General features: G+C 37.6%; 1 protein-coding gene across 1 annotated transcript in view; it reads right to left on the bottom strand.

Moving 5' to 3' along the window:
- The window catches only part of CEP112 (centrosomal protein 112), a 167,190-nt gene that overhangs the window by 96,464 nt on the left and 50,973 nt on the right, over nt 1–19,753 (bottom strand). Inside the window, exons 18-19 of the mRNA XM_086624318.1 lie at nt 6,547–6,682; nt 3,394–3,501 (exon numbers count right to left, since the gene is read on the bottom strand). Of these exons, the coding sequence (XP_086480444.1) occupies nt 3,394–3,501; nt 6,547–6,682 (244 nt within the window). The remainder of the gene's footprint in view (nt 1–3,393; nt 3,502–6,546; nt 6,683–19,753) is intronic.

Raw genomic sequence — 19,753 nt, forward strand, 5'->3', positions numbered from 1 at the left:
CCCAGCTGATGTGGATGCGGGGGAAAAAAAGCAAATTCATTAACTTTTCTGTCAAATTTGCCTGCCTAAAATCCGTTACCGCAAAGTTTGGGCACATGCTCTTTCAAAAATTTGGGCTCATGGAAAATGATTTCAGCAGGAACACTCCCCAGGTATTTTGAGCGAAACTGAGGATGTAATTAGAAAATAAGGGGGGGGAGGAAAAAAAAATAAAAAAGAAAAAAGGGAGGGGGTGCAAAAACCCAAACAACCTTCTTTCCTGTGCTGACGGAGCCATAAAGCCCAGCTATAGATACTGCCCCATTTCAAAGGCAGGAAAGGCTGAGGCCTTCGCTGTGGTGTCCACTGGCTTTGAAGTGCCGAAAGCAGCTGCTCCCAGCAGATAGGAACTGTGGTGCTGCTGGAGTTATTTTTTTCTTCAAAATACACTTTCAAATCTAACAGCTGCAAGTAGAACAAAGTTGAGCTAAAGTATATTTAAAGAAAAAAAAGTCACCAGTTTCTCTCTAAGAGTGTTCTCAGTGGACACTTCAAAAGAAAGTGGCACTGAATCAGATGAAGCTGGAACCAGCAGCGACACGTGACAGCTGAAACCAAATACTGCAACATCTAAAATGTCTTCTTTGCTTTATTAATGGATTTAAATGCATTTGAAAAGTTAACAAAATATTAACTGCCATGGTTTTATACGTTTTTTTCCTAATTCTTTTTCAAGAAAATTTTTTTTTTTTAAAAAATCAATATTTATCAGGTTATTTATTGATATAAATATCAGATAAATATCAATATATATCAGTATATCTAATCTGTAGGCAGAGCAATCTTTCGGCCCCACAACCAACAGTCAATGTTCACACCAGCAATCTCTTTGAAATCGAAATTCAAGGAGAGCCCAGTGAAGCACAAGCACAATTCATACAGAGCAGAGAGGTGAAACCACAGCTCACGGGTTCCTACACTTCCAAGATGTCTCTCAGGAGGACTGGATAACACGTCGGTTCATTTGGTTCTTTGTTACCAACTTGATTAAATTTATGGGCAACTGAATTGTCCAGTGTGCTGCCAGTGCTGCCTCTGCCACTCACCATGCCAACCTACGCAAAATATATGTGAAGGTCCAATTTTCTTTCCCTTTGTGTATAAATTCCATTTGACAGTTAGATTCTGACTCTTGAGGCAGAACATCTCAAAGCAATTACTACATTTCTCAGGTAAGTAAAGTATCTGGTTTTAGCTTGAGTGTCTCTTTCCCGCCTGGAAGTCTGCTGGAGCCGTGCTGAAATGCACCACCAATTCTAATTTACTGCTCTATTTAAACAGTTTAAATCAGTCTATTCCTCCCCATGTAACCACCAAAGAAATATGCAGTAAAACAAGGCAAGGAAAAGTCTGCTTTAAAAATGGTTTAGAAGTTCTGAAGCATAAATAGAGTAATACAGAGAAACAGAAGTTGGAATTACTGAAAGGAAATTTTAAAAGAGGAAGAACTGAGCTCATACTGCTCCGTGGCTGGGCTGAAGGAGCTTTGTACTGCAGAAATGACAATACAAAAAGAACGCTGTTTCCAGCGATAACCCATTGCAATCCGCAGGAAGGGTCACATATTTTTCATATGTGCACAAAACCAGCAGATTATTTGGCAGAAGATCCTATCAATGGCTTGGTAGCTCTTGCCACATATGATGAAAGTAAAAAAAAAAAACAAAACATTTGTAGGTAGGAATAGGATTGTCATAAGATCTGATGAACTGCAGATTAGTACTTATCTCTACAGATCATGTTCCTAAGCCTGGGAACAAAATCTCTGAATAAAAGCTTACTTTGGACTTTGATGCACCACATCTTATGAGAGCTGTAAAGAAAAAAAATGAATCAACCATATCACTAAAATGATGTTAATATATGATTCGATAAAAAAAAAATTCACCTTAAGGCAGACGCCCAACTAACCCCAACGCTTCCAGCGTCCTCCCTTCAGTACATCCTTTAATTGACGCATCAAACTTCCTCACCTTAATGCAAGTGATTATTTCAATGGCTTTCACATGAATAAGTAATTTGAAGAAATTCTATTGCCATGATTACTTAGTAGTGACTGCATTTGTGATTTCTAGCCTTTAATCCAGAGATTATACTAAATCATGGCCGAGGTAGAATTCTTACTGTTCTTTTGGCAGATGAGGTCATCTGCAAGACAAAACCCATGAAACAAAAACCCCCAATATCTCTGCAACCTGGACTACTCCTGAATCATTAAATAGAAGAATCAAAAATACTATCACCCAGTAAAAAAACACCTGTGGAGATGTATCTGTTACATGGGACAGCTTCTCACCCTTTGTCTGGTGACAACACAATTAATAACGTTGACACTTCTGAGTGAGGACAAGCAAAATACTTTGATTCAAACCAACAAATTGCCTTTGATTCAAATCTAAGTTGAGCCATGCACAAAACACACTATTGTTCCTCCCAAGCACAGGCAAAGGCCTCTCTCAACACCTACCAAAGTGATCCCGTTCCTTAATTAGTTGAAAAAGCCCCTTCCAGACAGACCAGATCAGTTCTCGTACCACAAGCCAACTGCAGTATTTCATCCTTTTACCAGCACAGCAGAGAAATAGAAATGAAGCTACATAGCCCTGGTGGAAATGTAAACTTATATCCACACAAAAACACTGATAAGAGAGCTTCAAGCTTATGGACTAACTGTATCACTGCTAAAAAAAAAAAATATTCAATCCTTTAACAGGTGTTACCAAACAGACACTACTTTAGTTTCACGACAAAGTACCACCTTATCCAAGTGCTTGATGGGCTGTTTCAGCTGTGTAGCTCTCAAGTCTATATGATGCAATAATTTGTCTGCTTCCATTTCTACTTTTTTCCCCTTTACACTTCGCAACATTACTGAACTCAACTTTCTTGCCTCCACCCAAATGTTTCCTGAATATTGCCCAACCCTGAAATTACATTACAATAAAGAGAATCACTATCAGTGGGCCAAAACAAGCACTCATATGAACACTCCCCATGTTAAAAATGATAAAAAAGAATAAAATACTGTTTCTTGACAAGAAGAAAAACAGTTAACACATTAAATAATTTCATCTGGCCATTATGAAAATAGGTGTTGCCACCTGTAAGCCTGGGAAACAATTTGAAAGAGTCAGAGGTACAAAGGATTGCAAAGAGGAAACAAAAATATTTTCTATGTAGACTCTTCCCCCTCCGTCCCCATCACATAAACTCTGCGTATCTATAAATTTTGCCTTTATACAAAGAACAGCAAGGCACAGGGAGAACAGGATTAAGCCTGCCACAGGAACTGACCGACATCCGCATGAAGAAATGTCCCTGCACCTCTCCACCCAAAGGACCAAACTGACTGACCTGTTGCTCGTATCTTTGCTTGAATTCTTCCAACTGCCAGGAGAATTCCTTGGATTGCTTTTCCCGGAGTGATTTTGATCTGCTTAGATCTGCTTCAACCCTTTCCATCTACATTGTAAAAGAAAGGGAATATTTAATTTTTTTTTAAAAAAGGCACAGCTTGAAAAGCCCTGACGTTTCTACAGTTGTTTGCAAATCATCAAAGAGGAAAATATAACTTGCTGAGAATGATAATACTACTACTTGTATGGAGTGAAAACAAATATTCAGTGACTACCAGAATATTAGTTACTCAAGGATATAGTGATCACCTACACCGTGCCACTCCTCGATTACGAAGTATTTGCTTAGTTTTTCACTTGACATCAGTGAACATCCCATCAAAACTAAGTGAATAATTTTTCTAGACATATTTAAGATTCAAATATATTTCACTTAAAAATAGATTGCCTGTGGAAATTCAAGGGAAATCATGTGTGAGTCAGTGCACAAACTACATATTTAAAATAAGTTTACATTAAATCAGTAAAATAACTTAAAAGAGAACTATTTGGCTGCAAGTAAAGTTCTCTGATGATAGTCAGAGCCTATGAATAACGAGTCCCACAGATTCCAGCACGCAGCATCAAGGAAGCAATTTCATAACCCACTTAACAAAGGCTTTTGTATCAAAAGCACAACTGTCAGCTGTACATCAGGCATGTTTCCAGGGGAATATATATACATACAGCACTATGCTGCAGTGCATACTCATCAATTACTTTTAGATCTAGGTCCCAATACAAGCAGCAAATAAACCATCTCCCTAAAAAAAAGACAGAAAAGGGGTGTAGCTGTCAGGAGGACCCGTGCTGCCACAAGCCCATCTGCTGTACCAAAAGAAGAAACGCATGAATTCCTGAACCCCAAGCCAAAATCCTGTTTGGCCTGAGGGAGTGCTCTGTCTTCAACAGATGTCTTTGCCAGTCGGCCTGGACATCACTTCTAAGCCAGGGAAAGAGGAGAAAAGGCAGTACTCAGAGTGGGAAAAGCATTTTTATTGGAAAATGCTGCAGCAAGAGAAGAAGATATAAGATTAGGAATTGTAGGCTGGACAGAAAGTGGAAAAATAGAATAGAAAGGAACAAGTTATCCTTCCAGTAGTTCTTGAACTTCACTGCTACTATCAAGAAAAGAGACTTCAATGAATATTTCAAGAATAATTTCTTCTGTCTCCAAACTTACTCAAGTTGCATGTTCATAGCCATATTTTACTCTTTTTGCTAGTTATTATTAGAAAAAAATGCAGATCTTAGCAAAAATGTGCCACTCACCCATCAATGGGCATCAGGTGACTCCTAATAATCACAAGCTTGACAAAATAGGAAGTAGATGGCAAAAAATATCACAGAGCCAAACTAATGAATCAAATATTGATTACAAGAACTGAAAATGCCAGGCTCCATTCTACTTATCTCCATAATTAACTTCACCACACACTAAAAAAAATGGGTTTAGAAGCCCAGTGTTTCCAGTGTAGTTAGAAGTACCGTGTTGCTATAGCTACTACAGTTTTTGCTTTATAAGTAATACATTCCATCTAACCACAAAAAATAGACTTTTCCAATATGTTACAATCTAACGGGTGATTTATCTAAAGAGTACGTGTGTGCAGAAGAATGAGAAAGGACAGAGCTGTGAAGACAGCTGTAGTAGTGTTTCTTTGATGTTATTTCCTTGAAAGTTCCTGTAGAACAGTACTGCTCAATTGTACAGTATCATTTACTGTTTCTGTATTTTACATGCAAGTAGGGACAGAATAACCACATGGCTGATTCTTGGAGTACGGCAAAATTTATTTGCAAAATTTCCCAGAACACAGCAATGTTCTAAAAGAAATCTGCAGTAATTTTTATATGACAATTGACTAAGCTTTCTAAATTCTTCTGCATGCTTCTTTGTTTTGGATTGGTTTTGTTTGCTGGGTTTTTTTAAGTGAATGACACTATTATTATGCTTTCTAGAATTAGACTGTATTCCTTCTGGAGCAGAAATAAGATATTATTTTAAGTCATCGTGAAGAAGCTGGAGGAGAGTCTCACAGCACAGAAAATGTCGGATTAAAATTGTAAGATTTGTTGTACTGCCCTCATGGGTCTAGTTTGCAGAACAAATCTTGCTTTTGTAAGTTTGTTCTTGCTTTTTTCATTTCCAAATTCTATTATTTGCTGTCTGCATGGGTCTTAAAAATATCAGCAATGCCTTCCTTAATGTCTCACTTTTGTTGAGGATTTTCAGAAAAAATACTTCTTGAGAACAACTAAAAGAATTTGTTAAATTATAAGCCAGCATCCTTAGAAATCCATTACAGTATGAGATTGCAGCATCCTACTGTCAGCGTCGAGGTTTGGCTACGATAGGTGAGGTTGGAAAACTGAGTATACGGTCAGGTAGAACTACAAGCTTGAGATATGCACGGATATTTTGACCACATGAGCAAGTGAAGGGAATACAGGGGGATTGCAACTAGGTGATCTTTGAGGTCCCTTCCAACCCTAACCATTCTAGGATTCTCTCCCCTTCTTTTTGATCACCTGTCGCTTGTTCCTTATTTCACTCATCGTGCTGCATTTGTAAAATCCCATGGGGTAACTATTTTTTGTTCCATAATAAATTTAAGACACTAAAATCTTTTTACATAAAATTGCTGCTACTAATTTTCAGGGACAGAAAAACGGATTTTTCTGTCCTCTGTCCATGACTGCCAGCAGCCACAACGGCTCTGCCCCTCTTCAGCCTCAAACTGATTACAAGACCTCATTAATGGAAGACAGAGTTGTTCCGAAAAGAGTAGGACGAGACACACATTTAAGTGGAAAATTACAAACGTCGTTCCGTAGGGGTGTACAAACTAACACTTTCTACTCTCACTCCTGAAAAATCCCTAATCAGTATCCTAACCACAGATATCTTTATAACAATGACAATTCTGGCTTTGTTAGAAAGATGAAACAACTGCTAACATCCCTTTCTGACTTGCCAGCAAAGACACTACATTGTGAAAGATTTTGATGTAGCACTCTCAAGTGAAGCATGTTTCTGGCATTATAAGATCAGAATACGCTATCCTACTGAGACAGAGTTTCAGAAAGGCTGGCATTGTGACCTTCTCACCTGCTGTTTCATTTCAGCGTAGACTTTTTCTGAGTTCAGCTCCACCTGCCGCTTAAACTCCTCCAGGGCAGCATCTGCCTGCTGGGCCTGCAGCCTCTGTACCTCTGTCACCCGAGTCAGCTGCTCCTCCTTCTCCCTAGAAAGTCACAGGAAATTTTCAGAGTTCAAGTATCAAATAAAAGAACAAGTGTGCTAGTGTAAAAGAGAGGCCTTTAACCCTATCAGTTTAAAATAGTATTCAGATTTCCATTTCCTGTCCCAGCTTCTGCCAAACTTCCCTAAGCAATACTTTGAAGAAGGGAATAGAAGGCTGCAGTTATTTTCGCTGCCTCTTATTGAATTTCGCACACCTAAACACGGTGTTCGCAGCTCACGACGATACCTCCTCCTTCAAAGTCTGCCCTGACGGGAATGGTTTGCTTCTTGCTGTATAAATCCCTTTTTTTCCATTTTACCTTTAGAAGTGTATTGCCCCCCGCAATATTTAAATGAATTCCTTTTAGCATGATCGTCTTCTCCCATTCAAACAACCAAAAAAATTATCCCAGTGCCATCTCTGCTCAGGCAAGATGCAGGATTATTCACTGCTTGACATATATCAAAATGCAAAGCAGGGTAACGCGTGACATATGGTACCTTCTTAATCTATTAGAAACCCATAATGCTGTAATGTCTATTCCACCTTTAAAGCAATGACAGATGTTAAATCTTTGTGCAAAGATATTTCATATTAACAGCCCATACTATTTGACATATTAACGTCGATACATATATCGAAATCGGTTTGGATTTCTTAAACGTATCAATAGTAATGCACAGACAACATTTTATGTACATGCACATATATGTACACATCTGAAAAATAGACATATCCACCATATTGACACATTGCAAACAAAAATTCTGAAAATTAAGAAATTTTGATGTGATTCTTCACATAGAAAACCATCAGGCAGTGTTATTAACTTTCTATTACACGTTTCTGTTATCTCAGGTCAGCGGAGTTGCCTGACTCCGTGTTAAAACACAAGGAACACAATGGTGGCATCCATAGACAAAGCTGGCTCCACCACTGGCTTGTAACAGAAGACACATTCAAACAGACCTGTGGTTGACATTTTCCTTTTACAGGCAGAGGAAGTACCTCATGATACATTTCCCATTTTGACAGAAATTATTTCCATATAAAACAAAGCATCTGACACATAAGAGATGGAAAAGACCAGCTAATTCATCTAGTCTGTCACCTTGCCAGCACTGAACTAGCTATTACAGCACTGAGCAAGCCTTTTATAAAGGTCAGGAAGCTGCCAATCCCAAAGTTACAGTATTCACATCCTCTTCTGCGGTTTTCATACCCAGACTTTGACAATGGGACAAAGAACATAATCCTACATCTTTGCAAAGTGTCTGTTTGCAGTGTAGGAGGGCAGAGTAATTCTATTAGCAAAGAGATCAAAGAAATGTCACAAGCCCTGAGTAAGTATATTACTGTTTAGTTTTTTCATTATGAATATTTAAAAACAAAAATATTGATTTTGGTACTTTACTTACAGCTGAAGGATAATTGAGATATAAGGAGACTGCTATTTTCCTTACAGAAAAAGGAAAATACCTTTGTTACCAAGCAGAAAATGGAGCAAAACAGAAAAAAATCCTGTATCACATTTTTGATGATAATTGTTTAGGGTTTTTGGGTTTGTGTTCATAGCAGAGTGTGTGCAAATTGTCTTCAAATTTGCTAGAGAGCATCCATCATCCCTACACAGATATGCTTTATTTCTACAGCCACAGCAATTCTATTTTCTAAACTCCTCTGAGGGGAAGCATATCTGTATATTAATCTAAGTTACCACGTTCTCCATTTGTTCACGAGACAATAAAAACTACACAGCAAAAAAGAAGACACTACCATTTTCCCCCCATCTAAATTCAAATGGCAAAGGACCATTTAAGATTTAAGTTTCCACTACAGAGGGTCCAAAAGATCAAAATTGCAAGTAGGAAAATTCTCAGACATTTCTGGGAACCGGCACACCAATGATGCCTCCAGAGCTAAACGCGATACGAACCGTCCGATGAGCTGGTTATGAGTCAGCTCAAGCTGCAAAGGCATTTGGCTCAAACATCCTCCTGAAACCCAGGCACTAGGGAACTGATGAATACAGAAGTTTTTAAGTTAACAGCTGTTTGATATGGTGAGCACATTGCTCCCCTCTCCCACAACAAAATCTACCAGCAGTACACAGGAAAGAACACGTAAGAGGTCGAATTATCTTCTGAGACCTACGTAGGGCTCAACACCCTGAAAGAGAAGACGGGAGCTGGGCAGCAGCACAGTTCGCCAGCGGAGCATTATCCACATGTGTTACCTTGGAGGAAACACTGAGAGGGCAAAACCTCAACTTCTCCTCCCAAAGATCCTTAATTCAGTTATGGGCACTGGGTAATAAATCTCCTTTCCCACAAAATACATCTAATATTTCCAATTCACACTGGAAACAAAACCAAACCCCAAAGCTTATTCAAATATATCCACACTGGTAAGTGTCAGGAGACACTGGAACAACAGTTTTGGTCCAGTCAGATGGAAATGCAACAACTTTAAGTGTAAAAGGACAAGATGCCGGACCTGGTGCCTCCAAATATATACATCTTCTTCCTGAGGAATATATTTTTATTTTGAAATATTATGATGTAAACTTTTAGGAATCTGGTTTTATGCAACTTCCTTCCTTTTAAGGACTTAATCCCATGAATAGATGCAACATCTCATTATAACCAGGAATAAAACTTCATTTTTGAAGGATGTGGGAGCCAGCTCTCTCTACCTTTTGTGCAGTTTTGTACAGAAGCTTAGAAAACATGTGCAACAATGGACCATGGTTCACAAATATAAGAAAAGCTTTACTTTTTTTCCCAAGACACTGAGCAATGTGCCTTGCATGAAGCACTAAAATATTCACTTTGAAGATTATTTTTTTCAGTTGGACTAGTTGTGGGGCCTAATACAATACAATTACATCACTTCAATCCCCTAAAGCTGAGCCGGCTTGAATATAAAAATAGGGTGAATTTACTCTTTGGCCTCAATTTAAAAAGCAGCAAATTCCTCTTGTTTCAGTGTATAAAGGATTATACAAGAATTAGCAACCTTATACAGCACAAGCCATCTCAGAGAAAGTTGACTATGAAGTCCAGAACTGCAATTTCAGAAAGCAGCACTCTGAAGTGTACTGATAAATGGAAAATATAAACATCTTACATACTTCCTCTTCATGCTTAATCATAAATATTCTCCTTGCTTCATAAAACATCTTCCAAGAGGTAACAACCAAACACAGTAAGACATTGCAGCATTGCAAGTCAAGTTAATGAAACACAGGGCAATCCAGGGATTTACATGAGAGGTTAAATAAACTCAAGATGTCCCAGCAAACATGGTACGAACCAGCACCGTTACTTGCAGGGTTCTCACCATTCCCTGTACGAAAGCAGGGGCTGACCAAGAGCAAAGAAGAACAGGAGATGCACCTGTCCTGGTCTCTGCCTCTTCAACAAATGAAAATGTTTCAGACTGCATGTAAGCGTACCCATGTACAAAGTGTGTAGCTCCACAAGCTACATGTGGACAACTTCTGTGGACAGCAACTTTCACCTGCCATTAGCAAATCTGCACACAAGCGCCCCGGGCGGCGTCGAGACAGCTCTTCAGTGATATGAAAAGTAACTAGATGGTGAAAATCCTGGCATTTTCTAATAAAAATTGTATCAGGCTTTAATTCATGAATATGCAAATTCTTTACTAGGTTTTCAAATAGTCCTGGCAGCAGCGAAAACTCGCTCATGTCCCAAAAGACCACTGTTTCCCCGACCGTGGTGGAGCACAAAAGCAGAGCAAGGAATTTCTATGATAGGGATGTGTTTTGTCACTGAATAAGCTTCTGAAACGTACATTCTGATGGACTCCACAGAGGGAGAGGCTTCATCTCTTCTCCAAGTCTATCACAGGTTAGTACGAGTCTGGGTTTATGCCTGGAGATAAAAATGAGTCTTGCTCTGTAAGGCTGAGGGAAGGGAAATCAGAGTAACGGCTGAGCCTTCAGTCCCACCGATGAAGCCGAGATCTTCACACGGTGATTTGCTCGGAAAGGCCAAGCTCTCCTCCTGCTGATTGCCCTGATGATCCCACGTTACATATATGCACTGATCCTACATATTTAGATTTGCTGTACTTACACAAGTCTTCTCATCCCTTTCTCTCCTTCCCAAATATTAAGATTTCTGATGGAAAATTGTTTCACTACCCACCAAACTGCAAACTATTCTCTTGCTGGAAGGCAGCTGAAGAAGGATATTGCTGGGTTTGTTTCTAAACAGTTTTCCTTTTTATTTGTTGACAAAAGAAATAAAAAAAATCGACTTTTTTACTAATCTGTGTTGAAATAAAATCAGTTATCACCATTCACATAGCCCATTTAGATTTAAAAAAAATCCTAGATAAACACACGTTCCCAAAGGGGAATGCAACTCACTAGAAAACATAATACACAGCATATTGAGCAGCTAAAAACATAGCCGTCATCAAAATATGTATGATCTGCCCATGCAAAGCAAAATCCAGGAAATTTACTTTAGTATCTTTTGTGCATAAGCTATAGACACAAGTACTTGTCCAGTATACGGACACATATATTTACATATACCAAAATCTTATAGAAGTGACCCCACAATCCTGCTCCCGACCTCAGAGACTCTCCCACGGAGGTTCCCTGACACTGGCAGGACCACATGAATGCAGCATTGATCATTTATAGCCAAATGCAAGATCCACGACATCACCTTTTAGCTGGGTGCGATAACCATTAAAAAAAACCTCCGTGCAGCAGCCCCTCTAATTTAATTTCTAGAAAGCTGATTATTTCAACTACACAAACATTGTGTATTAAGGCCTAAAGTACCATATATTTGCAGAAAGGAGGAGTTATTGGTTTAGTTTATTGTTACAGAAAAATGTTTCAGTAGTAATACCAATTCTCTGAATTATACAGAAAACATTTTTACTTTTCCTGGTCTACTATGTTTAACACAGTGACAGTTAAGTAACAGCTTTCGGCGTAAATGACATATTGGGCCTAAACGAAGCCATCTTAGCTGTGGTTTGAGTATCTTACTACAGATCCAGTTGTTACCAGCACAGAATGAGGAACAACAAGGGCTCTCCTACACCGCGAGCGCCCAAACATATGGAATATCTGCAGAACACTTCTTTTTGGTGTGGAGAGGAAGAAAGACAGTGTGAAGTCATTCAAGCGGAATGATAACTAAACCAAAGCCAGATCAAAGGAACGAAGAAGAAAGACTGAAATGTGAAGCTGAAATATTTATTGCCTTCAAAACATCATCCCTATCCTGTCCCTGGGCACTTTAATATTTCGAAGTTGTTAGAAAGCATTCTAACTTGTTTCATCATTTCAAAGAAATAAAGCCAAAAATATAAAGAAGTAAGTATAAGATGAGCTTGTCTTTATGAGAAAAAGCATGAATCCACTTATAAATTGTTTACAGTTTGCATAATTTGAGATGTTAACATCAAAAAGCTGGTCTGCATTCCTTCAAATAAGCTATAACAATGAATGATATTTACAATATAATTATTATTTTGAACTGTATACTTATGTTTTAAATAAATCATGAGATAACATTAACAAACTAAACCACTACTTAAAGCTGTTAATGAATTTAGAGTAAATAATATTCCACATGTGTAGTCTCACACTTCTGTGAAACAAGAATAATGCATTACATTCAAAATTAATGGCTCACCAATTAACTAGGCATTGGTTAAACACACTAATAATTATTATAACTATTTCTCATTATAATAATGACAGGGTACTGTTGTGCTAGGTGCTATGCAAACAGAATAAAAACAGCAACTGTAAAATGATGAATGAGATGTGGGTTAAAAGGCTGGGCAAGTGTTGTAAATGTGGCTGGAAAGGAAAATGTTATAATTTTGCTCAACGCTGCAGAAAACGTCTCCAAGATTTACATAGACCACATATATGAAAGGCCACAGAGGCTCGGTTATCCAGAGAGGAGGATTAGAACAGAGATTAATAGTCATGGCTTTTGCATGCTGAGATGACAGCTAAACCTCAACAAGGAGCACATGGAGGGGAGAATTAGAGAGACAGGTGTAGATAATGGCTTAGATAAAAGGAGACAAGACTGTAATTAAAAGGTGGACCAGAAAGCCAGCAGCACGGAGAGTAAATAGATTCATGAGATACCCAGAGAAGAGGTGCAAAGAACGAAAAGATAGGGATCAGAGAGCAGTGCTGTGGCACAGAAAGCTGGAGGGTGAATAAAATAAACCATCTGAAGGCCAAACTATGGGAGAGATCACTGAGCAGAAGAGAGCCAGGCAAGAAGAATCACTTAACACTAACAAAGAACAGCCCAAGATGTGTTACGAGTGACAGAGCCAACAGTGGTTGGCAAATCAAAGACAATGAGGATGAAATAACAGTATTAAGACTGTCTCCATTTTTCCAACACAGAATTCTAAATGAAACATCTAACTAGTTACTTGAGCTTAAAGCATGCCAGGTTTATTATTTCAAAGAGGCGCTGATAAAAACACCATGGGTCAAAAAGCTTTTAATAAAATAAATTATTTCCCACCAATTGTGTTTCTTTTCTGTCCTTAGATAACGACGGCTACACCACCAAACACCACTTTTGTATAAGCAAGTAAAGAATTCAAAAAGCAACCATGTCACTCGCCTATACAGGGACACAGTATTCCTTCTGTCATTCAACATATTTACGGCGATTATTTATATGGCTAAAATAATTGTACTATTATAGCATAGGATTCAGCATAATAATATCCAAGACTGAGGAATGATGAGTAGCTACTCAGCTCATCAGTTTCTTCTTTCTAAGGGGCTGGTACAGCGGACAGGGATTTTCACTTTTTTTTTTTTCCCCAATAAAAATACTATTTGAAATATTAACTTCAACTCCTCAATGAAGGTTAATTGTGTTCTTGAAGCTGTTGTACAAAGTACGTAAAAAGTAAAAGTAAACTTAAGATTACTAAGTGTAATTGAAGTCTAACAATCACAATCATCTAGCAACACCAAAAGGAACAAAGTCATTCCTTGTACTATTTTTGTAGATAGTTTTTAACTGACTCAAGAAAGGTAACACCCTGAAACATCTCACGCTTATTAAAAATCAGGCAGATTGATTAAATTCAATCATCTCTAAGACTCTCTTTAGCCAACTGAAGACTCTTCTCATTTCATCAATGTTTTGGGCACTATACAGCCTTGAAATATACTGCACTGAATCTAAAAGATGCACTACTGTGAAAGGGAAGCTTTTCAGAATAAGGGAACAACTCTGATATTTGTGTTACATATTTGTGTATTCATTTAACGAGGCCAAAATCTACAGCCCTTAACTACACCAATTAGTAGAACAGCAACGTAACAGCAGTTAACCTGAGCGTTATAGCATGATACATTGATGCTGTTCATCTCACAGGGCAATGCTTCTCATTTCACACAGCTGTATATTAAAGTGTAGCATTTTCATAATTGACATCATTAAAAAGATGCCCTATGAAATCTCTGTAACCATCTTGAGGGACATAACAGTGCCATAGACGTAGACTAAAAATCAACCATTACTTTTTTTGTACAGCTGGAGCTTTCCTTTAAATACATATTTCATTATTGCCAGTAGGTCTCCAGAGGAACTGGTGACAGAAAATGAAAGGCTGTAAATAGTTAATAGTACACTTTATTTTTTCTTTTAAGTGAGACTATTAAATAAAGCTACCACATTTTTTTGTCCTCTGTTCATACTTTACATTGTGCCCCATAGAGTGAGGGTTATGTCAGCGTGTTCACTAGGGCTAAAGGAATGTTTACAATATGCTGGAAACTTTGACTGCTTTTGCTCTAAAAGGTTTCAGATGCTCAAACAGAGCACCAAGTGGAGAACAGCTGGCTGTTTTTCCACTGATTCTTAGAGGAGGGAGGAAAAAAAAAAAAAATCACTCACCAAAAAACACACAGCCTTGTTTTAAGAAGTAAAATTATATCCAAACTCTTCAGCCACTCCACATTACCACTGATTTTAAATCAAAGTTTGCTTTTTTCACCATATTTCAGCTGTCGTAACAAGTCAATGCTAAACATGTTAATAAAAGAGAATGATGAACACAATGAACATGAATATAAACTCTTAACAATGTTCTTTATTGCAACATTTAGAATTAAAGACAATGCCTTCTCATATTTCTTTAATTATTTCCAGCTTTAAATAGTAACAGCTTTTCCATTCCTACAAGAATTCCTCCACACACAAATACTTCATTTTCATGAAAAATGGAATTAACTATAGGAAAACAGCTACACTTAGGCAATCATCCTAAAAATATTAACGACAACAAGCAATTATACAGAATCTGGATTCAACTTAGAGGAGTAAGGAAGAAAAAAAATCAGCTTGTGGTTAAAGCTATCACTCCATTTATTTATTTATCATTGCACTGATGATTATCATGTGGTTGTATTTTTCTGTGTGCAATGGCATTTATGACATCCACCGCTACAGGAAGTCCACACAATACAATCCATACCACAGTATTCTGAAGAAGACTCTGCTTAATGATAAAGTCCTGAAAGGGTTTGGTATTAAATTCTCAAAATCCACTGTAACTCACAGGTTTTTAAAAATATAAATCCTGTGTATTTCGAAAGTCCAAATTAAACTTTTTTTTTAAATGCTGAGATCCAACATAACAGCAAATGCAAAATTATGCAACTTGCAAAATGAAATTCTGTTCACTGTTATTTATTCTATCTCCTCCTGCCATCTACCTTCCTGCTTTTATTTATCCTTGCCTGCATCTGTTTTTCCTCTATTAGCTCAGAAGCATCATGTATACCATTTATTTCTTTCAGATTTACATCCCCTCATTTATTTTTACATTGTCTCTTTTATGATAATACAGAGAAAAGAAAAATTGTATAAACACTATGGGAATTTTGCAAGAGATTGGTAATCTCCAAGACTAAAAGACCCTTACATAAAACTTCTTGTGCTAAAATTTGATACACTTTTACATATTCTGAACAAAGCAAAAAGAGCCTTTGAGACCAAACAAATCCAGGCCTTCTCTTTGTATATCAAAGAAAACTATACAATGAAAAATGAGTTATTACACAGCCATAGCTGTAGGAAAAAGTAGAACAGAGATTCTGCAAAGGACTGTCTTGTCCTGCTCTCATTTTTGTCTCGTCCCCATTTCACCCATACAGGGGGACCATGGCAAACACCGGGCACAATGCCCGCTGGAGGCGGACAAGTAGTCTCAGAACAACAACAACAAAAATACTCAGGGCAGCATAACAGGATCATGTAAACTCAAATCATTCCACCGCACCCCAGAGTCTGAACCAGACTGAAACCCTGTGGAACTAAAACCGAGCGGAGATGGGAACGCCCTGAACGTCCGCGCAGCTGCAATCCAGGCATCCCTTTTGTCAGGAATTCAGGCTGAAATTGCAGAACAATTGTAATTACATTTCTTCTGGCAGAACATACTGACACTAGCTGCTGCTTTTGAGTAAGTGTGATATAAAAGCCATTCTCCTAGGGCTCTACAAGCCCCAGTACTACGTTTAAAACCTCAGGACAAGCCCGAGAAGAGCTCCAGCACCATCGCTCCACATATCTCATGACGATGCCAGGTGGGGAACAAATAATTCAGAAGGCAATAAGTAAATAGCTGGCAAACTATACCAGGAGATGACAAGTAGAAGCCCTTTGAATAAAGAAATTACTAAGGTTTCAAGAAGGGTAACCATTACAAAAAACCCCACATCATTTCCTTCCTAAACCAGCATTTTTCCAGCTTGTTTTATTAAATGCAAATACAAATGCATTTTTATCACATACTTTCTATGAGACAAAACCTTGTAGTAGTAATGACTGTACTATAAACAAAAACTGAAATTTAAAATATATATTCGTATCAATAAGCCACACTTGACAAAGTCCCTGGACAGTAGTCTGGCATCAGCATGTGGAGGTATAAAGAACTATCATATTAGGAGTAATGAAAAGCACTGAAATAAGTCTTAAGTCTACAGCGAAGAAATTCCACAGCACCATCCACAAAGAGAAATCAGCTTCTTTTCCTTGATTGTCATGTCAAGGATTCCCAGAGAAAAATATGTGCATATACACAATTATATATAGGAAAAGAAAGGTAAATTACTTTTACTTCCATTTTTTATTGAACATCTACATGCACCACTTTCACACCATGCCTTTGGTTGAAAAGACTTCGAAAAGTTTTGGACTGCCATCTAAACCAAATCTCAAAATACTGTGAAAACTTATGTGCAGGCTTTAGAAACTGTTGTGAAAATACAAATCTGTTCATAGATAGGAGCGGCTTTGCTGGGTTCTGGAAAGTTCAGCCCCTCTTTCTTCTCTAGAAGAGTCTAAACAAGTTCAGATGAGGGGTAGAGAAGCAGTGGAGAAAAGAGGTGTTGCTAGTTTCTTACGTAAACAAACAATTTTATTAAGTGACTTTCAATAAACCAGCTGCTAAACATTTGCTCTGTATCATCACCACTGGCAAAGTGCTGAGATTTGGCTCCATAGGCAAGTTTAAAAAAAAGGCAAAGATTGAGAGCAAGAACGTTATGAAGCGTTTAACTGCAGATAGGGTGCACACATTCCTTGACACTTCGCTGTTCAATTACAACATCTGCACCTGTAGAGGTAACAGTTCATTTCTGAATGAACTTCTCCTAACACGACTTTTAAAAAATTGCTTCCCTCAATCACCCTACCAAATAGGAGAATAAGAGCTCAGGAAAGCTGTATTTCAGCAGCATAATGAAATATTAATTTGTGTACGAAACACGCACACCAAAAAGAATTTCATCAGATTTCACAATTATTTTTAGTATGTGAGAACCATCACAACCAGTATCCTGAGAAACCAGCAGCAGCAAGGTGGTCTGCACTTCCACACAGGTGACAGATGGTAAGAGCCTCATCTCTTACACATGCTTAGAATTTAGTCCAAAAACTCAGTCTCGAGATGAACAAGCTTTATACATCTATGCAGTCATAAAGGTATTGTGGGCTCCAGAATGGAAGCAGCAAAAACAAACCACGTTAAAACTGAGGTGGTCTAAACATATGCTGTATTGACCTTTAAAAAAAACAGTAACTATAACTACTTATACAATGAAATCCTCCCTTTACTGTTTCACCCTCAGTTTTTTATAGATTATTACTGATGACATATAAATGGACTTCAAACTAAATGCTGTAAAACAATGTTTCCTCCTGTACACTCGATATCCTCCTTGATGTAGGTCAAGCTGGCAGTTATACCTCGTACACTGATGGAGTACATAAATACTAATAATGCACATGGCTGTTCTGCTCTTTCTTTGGATCATAAAAGAGATTTTCACCTCCGATCTTAAGCAGCAATGTCCTAAGTTTCTCTGTTTATGAGCAAATAAATGAGGCCAGCCTTAAAGCATACGCACTTCTGCTGGCTGCACAAAATGCCTGGCACAGAACTGTGATACCTCCACAGGATGCTTTTTGGGTCATTGCTGTGGCTACCTTGCTAACACTAAATTCTGAATATTTAAATTGTGAACATAATATATATCTCCAAATTCCTTACTGAACACGTACTCTCAGTGGTGTTTAATGAAATTACTACTATAATTATTTCTGAAATTTTCACAATTACTAGGAAGACGGTTGTCTGTAGTTTACGATGCTATTTTGGAACCAAAAGTAACAGTAAAAAGAGAAAAGTATTCTTTTTAAGAAAATAGAACGTTCAGCATGCCTTCAAACAATTCTATAGTCAGAGGGGTACAGTTGTTGTTCACCTTTATTTCACGGCCTGATATCAACAGAGGTCATTGTTTACCGAACCATCTGTTGAAAAGAAATATAATTTAATATTTGTGATTGACACATTAAACTGACTAAAGCATTAATAGCTCAAAATGTTTGCATCTTCTTATGAAAACAAGTTTGATGCAACTTTTCTTTAGTAATTAAGACAGATACTTACTAAAAATTGCTACTCAAATACAGCAAGTCTTCACAGCCAGAGCATGTGCAGAACAGGCCCAACTGAAGGGAGCTGAAATACTTCAGTATTTCAAACTTGATAAAATTATCAGTGAATGACAAATACTGCAGTCTAACCTGATCACCAAAGAGCCTTTAACATGTCCTGGTCTCATTTTTAAACCACATCAAGGCCATGCCTGTTTCCACTTCCCTAAAGTACCACAAGCCTCTAAGCTTCCACATTTCAATTCTTCAATAAAATGGGAACTATTTCCCTACAGCCTACTAAATTAAAATCACGAAAAAAATGGATATTAAAATATCAGCAGAGGGGAAAACAATATTTTTAATGAATAGGTGTCCAAATTTTACAGAGCAAGACACAACGGATCATGTTGAGAGCTACACTGGATAACAGTGTTGTGTACAGTCAGCAAGACCTTTTCTTTCTCCTCCAAATAATTTCTTCAGCAATAAATGGATACAGATTTTTTCTTCATTTTTTCCTGTTGTATTCAACTCAGTCTGTAGTGTGACAAATTTTAATATATGTCTTTTTTTCCTATTCTTCTATTTAAAATAAAAGAGATAAGAACCACAGAGATTAAGCCTATTTGTAACCCAATCTCATGACATATTTTATGCAACCAAACTAAAGGGATTAGAGAAACAACCTTTCCCCCCAAGAAATTACGCAGAAGCTTTTTAAGAATACTTTGTTATTATATACATGCCGTTTAAATGACATCCTAGAAAAATTCTTGGAGTACTTCCTATAGTCACCTTTGCTATTAGGCAATGCCTATGACATGCATTGCTAAATTAAATACAAAATTTGTATCTAAAAGTCACCACCAATAGTCATGAGTATTAAAGCAATTCTTTTGCAAAACGTTTTGGTTTTGACAGATACTTCTACCACAAACTTCAGAAGAAGAAAAAACCTTCCATAAACTATGTAAAGCTCTATTCAGTGTTAAAAGTCTGGCAACACTATTTATTTGAAGGGAAAGATACCGTTAGAGATGTGGATTTTACTATTCCACACAATGTCTCA

The sequence above is a fragment of the Tauraco erythrolophus genome, chromosome 20 (genome assembly GCF_009769465.1).
Source record: "Tauraco erythrolophus isolate bTauEry1 chromosome 20, bTauEry1.pri, whole genome shotgun sequence".
NCBI classification, from domain to species: Eukaryota; Metazoa; Chordata; class Aves; order Musophagiformes; family Musophagidae; genus Tauraco; species Tauraco erythrolophus.